The sequence below is a fragment of the Bos javanicus genome, chromosome 4, assembly GCF_032452875.1.
Source record: "Bos javanicus breed banteng chromosome 4, ARS-OSU_banteng_1.0, whole genome shotgun sequence".
Classification (NCBI taxonomy): Eukaryota; Metazoa; Chordata; class Mammalia; order Artiodactyla; family Bovidae; genus Bos; species Bos javanicus.
The window spans coordinates 87,326,629-87,339,425 of NC_083871.1; the positions used below are offsets into that span (position 1 = coordinate 87,326,629).

The following is a 12,797-nucleotide window of genomic DNA, read 5'->3' on the forward strand; positions in this document are numbered from 1 at the left end:
AGGAAAGACACCTCTTGTCACTGAACTGACTGGCTGTACTTTTAAAAGTCATCACTGGCACATGCAAGGTGCTTGAGAGTCTAAAATAAATGGAAAATAAATGCAAAGCAATCTAGTGTTTTTCACCCTGTGGAAAACAAATGGTTTTTCTTTTGGAAAATGGTCATGTTCTGAAGCAGAGGGTGCAGGGCAATGTATGGTGCAGGGAGCATCATTCCAGGTAGAAGCAAAGACAATCCTGTTTATATCAATAGTGTATGACATTTATAAAGCACATAATATATGCTTTTATTATTTTTATAATATATTGATATTTATTTCTTTTATTATTTTTATAAACAAATACATACTTTTATTATTATTTAATATTATCCACATTAATATGTGCATCAAATCCTTAAAAAAGCCTACGGAAGGAGGCAGCACAGGGATGACAGCACTACTGTCACTGCCCAGGTGGGAAGCCAGGGGTCAGACTGCCAGTAAGGGGCAAAGGCGGGACTGGAACTGAGATCCTGGACTCCACACCAAGCCTGTTCAGTATAGTATGCTGTGTGTTTAGTCGCTCAGTCATGTGCGACTCTTTGCAACCCCATGGACTGTAGCCCACCAGGCTCCTCTGTCCATGGGACTTCCCAGGCAAGAGTGGTTGACTCCAGTGTGAACTGGAGTGGGTTGCCATTTCCTTCTCCAGGGAATCGTCCCAACCTGGGACTGAACCCATGTCTCTTCTGTTTCCTGCATTGACAGGCAGGTTCTTTACCACTAGGACCACCTGGGAAGCCCACACAGTATAGAGCTGAATTCAAGTCACACTGTGGAGAACTGGAGGGTTAGAAATCTTTGGCAAGTGTTAGAGAGAGAATGACTGGGAGAACTGTTAATGAAGACGGGAAAAAGATAAGCCATCTGCACCTTCTCAGGGAGGACCACCCGGATCAGGCAGCAGCGCTAAGCAGCCGATCCAGGGGGAGTCTCCTTGTCCTTGGTCACTGTCAACCCCATCTTGTCCTCCAGGTCTCTTTAGCTGTGTCACCTCCTGACTAGCACAGAGATCGTATGTGATGTGTGTAATAATGGCAGCAGGAATAACCTGCAATAGGCATTGTTCACACACACACCCACACCAAAACGCCCGATAACTTAACGACCTATAAAACAAAATTTCAGAATTGGAGTTGGAAAGGGCTTTTACAAAAAATTCATTTGGTTCCATCCGGTCTCTGCTGTGGCAGGTGGGGTCTTCATTGCGGTGCGCGGACTCTCTAGTTGTGGTATGTGGGCTCACTTGCTGTGAGGTATGTGGGATCTTAGTTTCCTAACCTGGAATCGAACCTGTGCCTTTGCATTGCCAGGCAGATTCGCAGCCTCTGGACCATTAAAGAAGCCCCAGGAAGGGCTTTTAAATGTCCCTTTAAATGTTAAATGTCATCTGGTTGTTTTCCCCACAAGTTCAGCAATCTGCAGTACCACACCTGGCAAAGAGTGGAGTAATCATTACTATATCACCCTTGTAAAGAATTTAAGTTTTTTTTTTTGTTCTTAGTACACTGATTTCAGTTCTGCCTCCCACTGGGTTTTAGTTACTGATCCTTGTTCTGTCCTCTTGACTGATAAATATTGAGGCTTCCTCTTCTGCAAAATGGAACTCCATACATTAAATAGGGCTCTCTTAGGTTTTTCCTCCCTCAAGAGTAATATCCTGATCCCCCCCCCTTTTTTTTTCCTCTATAAGCCATTATTTCCAGATTCCCTTAACTATGCTGGCTGCTCTCTACAATAGGAGGTAAACTAAAAAGTATATGTTGGTTTTAAAAGACTATTGATAGATTTGCCACATTAATAGATGTGAACAAGATAGTATAGAACAGAATGATTATTTTTTTAGAATCTGGACACTAGATTTACTATAATCAATAATAATGTTGTATAATGACAGCTAACATTTATCAATCACTAATTTCGTTCTAGGAATCTTGAAAAGTGCTTAACATATTTGCAACAAGCCTAGAAGTGGTATAAAGTACCACTTTTCCATTTGATAAAGTAATTGGTGTTCACACAGGTGTATGTGTGCTATGTGTTTAGTCGCTCGGTCATGTTTGACGCCTTTGCAACCCCATGGACTGTAATCCGCTAGGCTCCTCAGTCTAGGGAATTTTTCAGGCAAGAATACTGGAGTGGGGTGCCATTTCCTTCTCTAGAGGATCTTCCCGACACACGGATCTAACTGGGTCTCTTGTGTCTCCTGCACTGGCAAGTGGATTCTTTACCACTGCACCATCTGGGAAGCCCACACACAGGTATATGCCTATTTCCAAACTCATCTAATTATAAACACTAAATATGTGCAGTTTTTAATATATCAGTTATGCTTCAATAAAGCTGTAAAAAAAAGTAAGTGATGCTCAGGATTATACAGATACTGAGCAAAGCAATGCAGCAAAAGTTGAAACCGAGGCAGTCTGGCTCCTGAGTTTGGCTTGTACTTTCTCTGCTGTGTTCCCTCCAAAGGTCCATACCACTTTGTGGGTTTTAGTAGCTACCTTACATTACTGTCTCATACAATTTTTCATCCTACTTTCTAACACAGATTGCTATCAGCTACATCTTCCCAACCTTATAGGGAGGCAATATGTCTTTTGGAGGGGGGGTTAGTTTTAATATACTACCTAAATTTTTTTTAATTAAAAACATTTTATTGGCACAATAGAGACACAGATGTAGAGAATAAATATTATGGACACCAAGGAGGGGTAGGAGGGGTGGGATGAATTGGGAGAGTGGGATTGACATATTTACACTATTATGTATAAAAGAGCTAACTCCTTCTCCAGGGGATCTTCCCAATCTAGGGATTGAACTCAGGTCTCCCCACTGCAGGTGGATTCTTTACCAGCTGAGCCACGAGGGATGCTCAAGAATACCGGAGTGGCTAGCCTATTCCTTCTCCAGGGGATCTTCTTGACCCAGGAATTGAAAAGGGGTTGCCTGCATTGCAGGCAGATTCTTTACCAACTGAGCTATCAGGAAAGTCCAACTAATGATAACCTACTGTATAGCACAGGGAACTCTACCCAATGCTCTGTGGTGACCTAAAGTGAAGTTGCTGAGTCGTGTCCGACTCTTTGCAACCCCACGGACTGTAGCCTGCCAGGCTCCTCTGTCTATGGGATTCTTCAGGCGAGAATACTGGAGTGGGTTGCCATTTCCTTCTCTAGAGGATCTTCCCCACCCAGGAATCGAACCCGGGTCTCCTGCATTGAAGGCAGATTCTCTACCGAGTGAGCTATGAGGGAAGCCTCCTGTCTCCAGATTAGGGCTATTTAATCAAGAAAAAAATCTATCAAACCATTTGAAGGTCACTATTATCACCTTGACTAGGAAGACGAAGAGGAACTAAAAGGCCTCTTGATGAAAGTGAAAGAGGAGAGCGAAAAAGTTGGCTTAAAGCTCAACATTCAGAAAACTAAGATCATGGCATCTGGTCCTATCACTTCACGGCAAATAGATGGGGAAACAGTGGCAGACTTTATTTTTTTGGGCTCTAAAATCACTGCAGATGGTGACTGCAGCCATGAAATTAAAAGACGCTTACTCCTTGGAAGGAAAGTTATGACCAACCTAGATAGCACATTCAAAAGCAGAGACATTACTTTGTCAACAAAGGCCCATCTAGTCAAGGGAGAGAGTTGGACTGTGAAGAAAGCTGAGTGCTGAAGAATTGATGCTTTTGAACTGTGGTGTTGGAGAAGACTCTTGAGAGTCCCTTGGACTACAAGGAGATACAACCAGTCCATTCTAAAGGAGATAAGTCCTGGGTGTTCATTGGAAGGACTGATGCTAAAGCTGAAACTCCAGTACTTTGGCCACCTCATGTGAACAGTTGACTCATTGGAAAAGACTCTGATGCTGAGAGGGATTGGGGGCAGGAGGAGGAGGGGACAACAGAGGATGAGATGGCTGGATGGCATCACTGACTCAATGGACATGAGTTTGAGTGATCTCTGGAAGTTGGTGATAGACAGGGAGGCCTGGTGTGCTGCAATTCATGGGGTCACAAAGAGTCGGACACGACTGAGCGATTGAACTGATTGACTGAGGAAGACATCATGGGGTGCCCTACTAGCATCTTTGCTAAGAAGTAGGAGATAATAAAGTTTCTTTTTTTTCAGGAATATATTGATGATTTTTCTATTATGTATGATTTTCTTTTATACAGAAGTATCATGAAAATACAAAGATACATAAGACTATGTTCATAACATGCTATATTTAAATGACTAGATTTGAATCATTTTCTGTTATTGATACTTATATATCTTTAGCCTGTGCTATAAGGTATATCTGATAATCAAGTATGTTCCAGGAACATGAATTCCTCCTTCTCTTTTGCATTAGGAATACCACTTAATTGCATGGATATACCACTTCTTGTTTATCCATATGCTGGACTGAAAGACATTTTGGTTGCTTTCAATTTTTGATGATTATGAATAAAGTTGCTACGAACACTTTTGCAGGTTTCATTGCGGATATATGTTTTCAGATCAGTTGAATAAATGCCTAGGAGTGTAATCAGTGGGTTGCTAAAGCCTATATTTAGGTTTGTAAGAAACTGCCAAATAGTCTCCCAAAGTGGCTGTACAATTTTGCATTTCCACCAGCAATGAATGAGAATCCCTTTTGCACTGAATCTTTGTCAACATTTTGTTATTAACAGTGTTAAATTTTAGCCATACCAATAGGTATGTAATGGTATCTCATTGTTTTAATTTTCATTTCTCCAATGACTAATGATATTGAATATCTTTTCATTTGCCTATTTGATACCTATATGTCTTCACTGTAGTATCTGTTCCGATCTTTTGCTCATTTTTTAATTGTGGTATTTGTTTGAGTGTTAAGAGTTGTTTGTACATTTTACATAAAGTCCTTGAGCAAATATATGTCTGTAGCTTGTCTTTTTACTTCCTTAAAAGTGCAGTGTGCTGTGTGCTTAGTCGCTTAGTTGCATCTGATTCTTTGTGACCCCATGGACTGTACCCCGCCAGGCTCCTCTGTCAATGGGGATTCTCTAGGCAAGAATACTGGAGTGTGCCGGCATGCCCTCCTGCAGGGGATCTTCCCAACCCAGGTCTCTTGCATTGCAGGCAGATTCTTCACCATCTGAGCCATCTATTAAGTCCAACTTACAATGTTTTTCTTTCATGGATGTTTTGGGGTTTGTATCTAAACTTAAGGTAGTATTTTCTCTTATGTTTTCTTCTAGAAGTTTTATAGTTTGCATTCACAAGTAGGTTGTTAAATCAGTTGTGAGTTAATTTTTGTGAAAGAAAATTAACTGTTCTTTTTTCTCATAAGGTTCTCTGTAAAAGACTGCTTCAGAAAGGTATCTTGCTGGAGTTTTAGCATAAAAAAATAGTAACAGCTAACAGATCTCATAATTTTTGAAATAAAAGTTTATTTCCAGATCTAAGGGAGAAACTCTATCTTTAGCAATCTACCAAGGCCACACCACATCTATGTTTAGTATGCTTTGCTGTGTGTGGCAACTTAATATAATAGTGACATTAGTAAGCTGGAATTCATTAGAGAGTGACTGGCATGATGAAGAGTCTGAGTACAATCGCCATGGCTGTTTCCATGATATGTCTATTTCCCTGATGTGAGAACTGACTCATTGGAAAAGACCCTGATGCTGGGCAAGATTGAAGGCGGGAGGAGACAGGGATGACAGAGGATGAGACGGTTGGATGGCACCACCGACTCAATGGACGTGAGTTTGAGTAAGCTCTGGGAGTTCGTAATGAACAGGGAAGCCCGGCGTGCTGCAGATCATGGGGTCACAAAGAGTCAGACACGACTGAGCAACTGAACTGAACTATTTCTCTATCTCTTTTATTCCTAGACACTGAACAGCTTGCAGGCAGGACATATATATTTTCATTGTAGCCCAGAGTCTAGCACTTAGTGAGTGTTAAATAAGATTTAATCAACAAATTTAGTGAAGAAGTTGAGGATGTTTAATGTAGAAAATAAGAATTCCTTAGACAACAAATCCTTTTGAATAGCCATCATATCTCTTGGGAAGAGGATGCATGATAATTATTACCAAATATCTGAAGGGCTATCATGCAGAAAAGGAATTAGAACCAGAATAGAATTCACAGAGGTACAGAATTTCAACTCATTACACATAAGAGGAAGCTTCCTTATGGTGAGCCTACAATCACTGAAAAAATTAAAAGAGCTTGACTGAATCTTTTTGAGGGCTATTAGGTGAGGGGGTTTCTGCATTGAGAAGGAGCATGAATGAACCACTTTCCATGTCTTTCAACAATGAAGCTCTATGGGCTCTAACAGATCTAGTACAGAGTCAATTAAGAATCACAAAAGCCCTAAGAACAGAAATAATTACGGTGTTCCATTACATTTGTATTTAATAATTCAAAATTAGAAACAAAATCTATATTATAAAGTACTCATTAAGAACAATAAAGTCCATATGTTCCCATGATGACTTGTCCTTTTCTTCTTCAGATAGCAAACATAAACTATTCCCCCTTATTGCTTCCTTTCTCTCTTTCGAGCTGCTCCTTTGCAGGACCACACACATGTGATTGTTTTGCTTATTGCCTAGTGCTGATTTTCTGATTCTAATACAAGACAGAGAGTATGCCAAAACTTCTTTGGGAATTATTTGTAAAACTAAAAAGAAACAAAACCTACTCCCAAGAAACCCTAGGCAAAGATAGGAAAGTCCATGGCCTTTTCATTTCAAATGTTCATTTTTAATAACTATAGCATCAATAAATCTGGGGACTGTCTATCCATAGTATAAAATGAAGTCATGCAATTTAAAAATGAGAGCCACCTACAACAGATATACAAAGCTTGCCAGCACTAAAAGTGCTAACATTTATAATAATGACTTAGAGATAGTAACGCTATTCAAGCACAGCCTGAATTAAAGATGAGATGACTTATATTCCACTTAGTTTTAAATTTTATGTTTTTTTTCCATTGTGCTCTAACTCTTCGATATACATGCCAAGACACATGATTCAACAGAATATAAGAGGCCTTGATCATATATATGTGACAACAGAATTTAAGGCAAAAACTTTGTTAATGATTGTCAACTTACAAATGCTGTACTAACTTGATTATATTTATCACGTGAATTTTTTTTTTCATTGTAGCTAAGTTTCATAGTTTATTCTCTTAATTTTTGAACAAATTTACAGGTTATGTGTTATTTCCCAAGAATTCTGTGAAAAACCAAATGATAAGTCAGTCAACATTGATTTATTTATAACACTTCTGTATTTAGAAAACTAGTCCTCTGATTTAACTGATTCCTCCTGTTTGTTACTTAAACTCCTATAAGACACCTGTTAGAGCCTTCATGAAAAGGGAAGGAGAGTGAACATTTTTCTATAAATAATATGAGGCATTTTCTCCCTGATCCTGGAGCTACCCATGAGCTGGTATGTTCTCATGATGAACTGACCTCCATAAGCGTCCCCAAGTTACAACAGAAAAAGTGCGCTGAAATAACCTTGCCAGGTTTTGCTATGACGGCTAGTCCTCCCTTAAGAAAAATAAACTGCTCCCTGAAGGATTCACACTGGTTTAAAGATTTGAAATAAACCCATGGTGAACCATAAATACTTTTTTAGAAGAATTATATATAGTTTTTAAAATCAAATAAAAAATACTTACTGGAACATCAACATATTTTGCAGCTGCTTTCACCTTAAGTGGAAAAGAGATAATTATGAGAATTATTTTCTTAACTTATAACTACTATGATAGCAGTCAAAAGACAGCAGAGAACTCATTCAAAATACTCACAGTGAACGACAGGATGGATGAAAAGAAAGTGCCTTCGTCATATCTTGAGAGCTTAGACAACACCCCTTCCAGCACTGAAACAAACTAGAATCCAGTTTATGGTTGAGTATTTAGGAAAGGACTGTACACACAAACATATAACAGGGCAAACAATTCTTGAACCAACTTCTCCCATGGCACAAAAACCCCAAATGCACAAGCTGACACCTAAGAGGTTGACTTGTGATGTTTATTATCTTATTTTGAAGATGAACTTTAAGGTCCTTTCACTTTTCAGGAAATAATATGTACATTTTTAAGGATAAAAGAACAATGTATAATAGGAGTCTGGTTACTATGTGTGAGATAATTTAAACCACTTAGTAAATAACTTTAAATCCCTGAGACTATTCCTTAAAATAACTTTCAACTCCAGTATAGATGAGTTCTCATCACAAGGAAAAATATTATAACTATGAATGGGGATGGATGATGTTAAGTAGGCTTATTTTGGTGACCATTTTGAAATTCATACAGGTATCAAATCATTATGTTGTACACCTGCAACTAATATAATGTTGCATGTCAATAAGACCTCAAGAAAAAAATACAGATGTTTAGAAACAACAATGGTCAAGCGTCCAAATCCCATTCTATCACATATCACTTGACCATTCGCCAACTTTTTCTAACCACAGAAGAGGTTGAATGAAAAAGAAAACAGATAATGAAAAGGAGGTGTAACATCTGAGGCTCTTGTAACACTAAAATGAAGTCTGATCCATTAGCTTGCGAGTATTCACCAAGCAGCTCCAACTGGGACACGTAAGGATCAGCCCTGCTTTCAGAAGCTTACAAAGGAAATCAGGAGCTCAAACAGAGACACACACATCAAGGTACAATGGAAAGAGCACCAGACTGAGAAAATAAATCCTGATTCTGTTACTGACTGCTACGTGGGCTCCAGACAACCAGTACACCAGTTCCCCCATCAGTCAAATAGTGTGTTTGTGTTGGGGGAGTGATATGGAATTTAAATTGTCTTAAGAATTTTACCTTTCTAAAACTTTCAGTTTCTATGAAATTAAAATTAAGATATATACATTATATATATATATATATATATAGTAATGTAATTAAAAATGTGAAGCATTTTATTTCATTGAGTGGGAACATTAAGATACGGCATGAAGATAAAGAAGAGATGTTAATAAGGATCTCCTACCCTACATCTTTCCTTTTTAGAACTAAAATAATATGCACTATTGAGATATTATACTTTCCCAAAGGGAAAGTACCGACAAGGTTTTTTAAATACGAAAAGGGAAATTAATGAAGGCTGGTTTTTGTTCACATAGCAGCTTCTTCAACGAAGTGATAATAGTTCCAGGGACACAGCTTATTGGTCTCTGGTGACCAGGGAACTCGCTGAGAGTGCACAGGAGATAATCTTTTCTCTATGGCTGGTCAATTACTGCAAAATAGTTTATGCAAAAGAAACAAAAACTTCCCTATAGGTTTCTCCATCACATCATTTGCGACATGATGTAAGAACACAGAAACAAATTCATGCAAACTGCTGACTGAAATTTTGTTTTTAAAGAAGGAGAATTATGTACGGTTGGTTAGTTATCCTAGGGCACACAAACAGCAAATAACACGAAATTACAAATTGCTTACAACTAAAAGTCAATTGAGCACTTTCCTCCTGCTTGTTCAGATTTCTTACCAATCATAGCTGGCTAACTCAATTTGATGTGGTTGGCAAAAACCCAGAAGGCCAATACTCCAGGGCTGTGTCAGATCAGGGGAAGGGAATTCCAAAGTTAATGGCCCTCTGTGGAAAATGCTTCATCTCTAGTAACTCAAATCCTGAGCGCTAGTGTGAACTGGGTGATCTCATTTGCCACGAGGAGAGCGACCATTGCTATGGTTACCAGACAACCTGAACCACTGAAGGCTCTAGCACAGCACCTGGTTCCTGGTGCCTGCAAGCAAGTATTTGTTTACACAGGTGAGTGATGCTGAGGGGCTAGGCAAGGTAGAGGCCGACCTTGGATGGATTTAGAAGGTCTGAGGTCGAGTTGTAGCTCTGCCTACTCTTGGCCTGTGAGTGAAGAGGCTGGACATTCAGCTTCTCTAGCCTCAGTGTACTCATCAATGAAACGAGGAGGCGGACACTGCTCTGCCCACAACAAGGATGGGGTGAAGATCAACAGAGATGATTCAGATGAAGGGGCTGTGAAAACGGCAACACTCTAAGAGATGTAAAGAATGAATATTATTGGTATGATTAGCTAAATCACTAGGGATTATATGTCTAAAAACCTACACATATTAAGTTACAAGTTAGTGGGGGTAACCTTGGGGTTGTTCAGTGGTAAGGAGAAATAATAAATTTGGTTATGAGAGAATGGGTCTTATTCAATGAAATGATATCTGTGGAGGCAGGATAGAGTTGACACCATAAGTCAGAAGACCCAGGTCGGAATACTATCTGTTTCAAGGTCTTGGGGCTGACGGTAGAGGAGGGAGGCTTTGGATACAGGTGGTCTGGCTCCAAAGCTCTGTTTTTTACATTCAAACTACAAAGTTGTAATAATTAAATGATATGACAGTTATGTGGCTGGTAAAGAGTTGACTCATTGGAAAAGACTCTGATGCTGGGAGGGGTTGGGGGCAAGAGGAGAAGGGGACGACAGAGGATGAGATGGCTGGATGGCATCACTGACTCGATGGATGTGAGTCTGAGTGAACTCCGGGAGTTGGTGATGGACAGGGAGGCCTGGTGTGCTGCGATTCATGGGGTCACAAAAAGTCGGACATGACTGAGCGACTGAACTGAACTGAACTGAAACACTATTTGGTTATTATTATTGAGCACCTAATATGGGAAATACAAAAAGAAGGAATCTTAGAACCTACCCTCCAGGAACATACAAACTAGCAGGAGAGAAAGAGATGTATACAGTTGGTCATGAGGCAAGGCAGGAAGTGAGGAGGGGCAAACAGTGTAACTGAAACTGACTTCCATCGGAGGACAGTGGTAAGCTTCATTCACGTGGTAGCTTGGGACCTGAGCAGGATAGCTGAAATGCAGTGGCTAAAACAACATTGGGGGAAGTCCATCAGCAGATGACCCGCAGGCAGAAGTTTCCCCACTGTGGCAGATGACAGCCTGTCTAGCTTGTCCTTTCTTTAGAGTATGAAGCAGCACCAGGTTATACCCCACGAAGTCCAATGTGTGGATGGGTGGTCCTGCTGCACGCATGTCACAGAATTCTTGGCCTCCATTTTAACAACAGGGCAGAGTCTCTCCCTGGGATCCTTCCTACTCCAAATGGTCCTGGGGGAGGCCCCATACAGCAGGGACTCTAAGTACTTACATGGCAGTGAGCAGTGACTGCCCCCCTGGGACTAACCAGGTGAGCCATATGGTTCCAACAGGAAGGTTTTCTTTGTCAAGGCACATGTGGTGGAAGAGCTACCTTAAAACCCCACATCTATTAACATCAGCGTTGACTAACAGCGATATAGTTTCCACCTGGCTTTTAACTGTGTAAAGCTGCAAGAATCCAAAAAAATCCAGTTAAATGCTGGATTTAGTTGCTGTGTCTTTAACTGCTTCCTGTGAACCTTCTCTGTACAGCTCAGGGAGTATATAAATACTCACAGATTGCCTTGAGCTCTGTTCTCCTGAGACCGTCGGGTGGGAATGAAACCCTGTAATCTCTTTGTTTCCCTGCTCTTTATTGTGGTTGTCATTTACTGGGTTTGTTGGAATAATACTGAGCACCTAAACTCTGTCTGGGTGATTACCAACTTTGCCTCATGACATACACCTCAGGGAAATTAAAGATGAAGGCATACTGAAGTGACCGGTAGAATGAAACTTGCAGTGTGCCACACGGCATATGGGTTTAAATTTCCTGCTGGGTTTTAACAGGGTTTAAGAGTCATTCAGAGAAGGCAATGGCACCCCACTCCAGTACTCTTGCCTGGCAAATCCCATGGATGGAAGAGCCTGGTAGGCTGCAGTCCATGGGGTCCCTAGGAGTCGGACACAACTGAGTGACATCACTTTCACTTTTCACTTTCATGAATTGGAGAAGGAAATGGCAACCCACTCCAGTGTTCTTGCCTGGAGAATCCCAAGGACGGGGAGCCTGGTGGGCTGCCACCTCTGGGGTTGGACAGAGTCGGACACGACTGCAGCAGCAGCAAGAATCTTTTCTTTTTTTTTTTTTAAATTTTATTTTATTTTTAAACTTTACAATATTGTATTAGTTTTGCCAAATATCAAAATGAATCTGCCACAGGTATACCTGTGTTCCCCATCCTGAACCCTCCTCCCTCTTCCCTCCCCATACCCTCCCCCTGGGTCGTCCCCGTGCTGGGCATACACACTGAGGAAACCAGAAGGGAAAGAGACACGTGTACCCCAAGAATCATTTTCTTATGTGTATATAAAGCTACGAAGACACGCCACAGCCAAAAATACATAAATAAACAAATCTAAAAAAAAATACTTGACTTAATCAGGTTGAGTTAGGGTTGGGGGAGAAGATATTTTAATTATATCATCCAGACAGGTCAAATCTGTCTTCTGTCCCTCTTAAGGGAAATACAGGGGAAAATCTTCTAGGTTACCAAGAAGAATAGGTCTTCATGTGTATGTGTATGTATATGTATTCATGGGCTTCCCAGGTGGCACTAGTGGTAAAGAATCCACCTGCCAATGCAAGAGACCAGGGTTTGATTCCTGGGTTAAGAAGATCCCCTGGAGAAGGAAATGGCACCCCACTCCAGCATTCTTGCCTGGGAAATCCCATGGACAGAGGAGCCTGGCAGGTTGCAGTCCATGGGGGTCACAAAGAGTTGGACATGACTTAGTGACTGAACAACCACCATCTAAGACATATTTGAAGACATTAAATGTTGATATATCTCACAAACAT

The 12,797-nt window shown here is 40.5% G+C and overlaps 1 protein-coding gene across 11 annotated transcripts in view; it reads right to left on the bottom strand.

Annotated features, from left to right (window-relative positions):
* The window catches only part of CADPS2 (calcium dependent secretion activator 2), a 591,026-nt gene that overhangs the window by 35,090 nt on the left and 543,139 nt on the right, over positions 1 to 12,797 (bottom strand). For all 11 annotated transcript variants that reach the window (XM_061414557.1, XM_061414550.1, XM_061414559.1 and 8 more), the window contains 2 exons: positions 7,861 to 7,944; positions 7,729 to 7,761 (listed from right to left, as the gene is read on the bottom strand). In XM_061414557.1, coding sequence (XP_061270541.1) covers positions 7,729 to 7,761; positions 7,861 to 7,944 — 117 coding nt within the window. The remainder of the gene's footprint in view (positions 1 to 7,728; positions 7,762 to 7,860; positions 7,945 to 12,797) is intronic.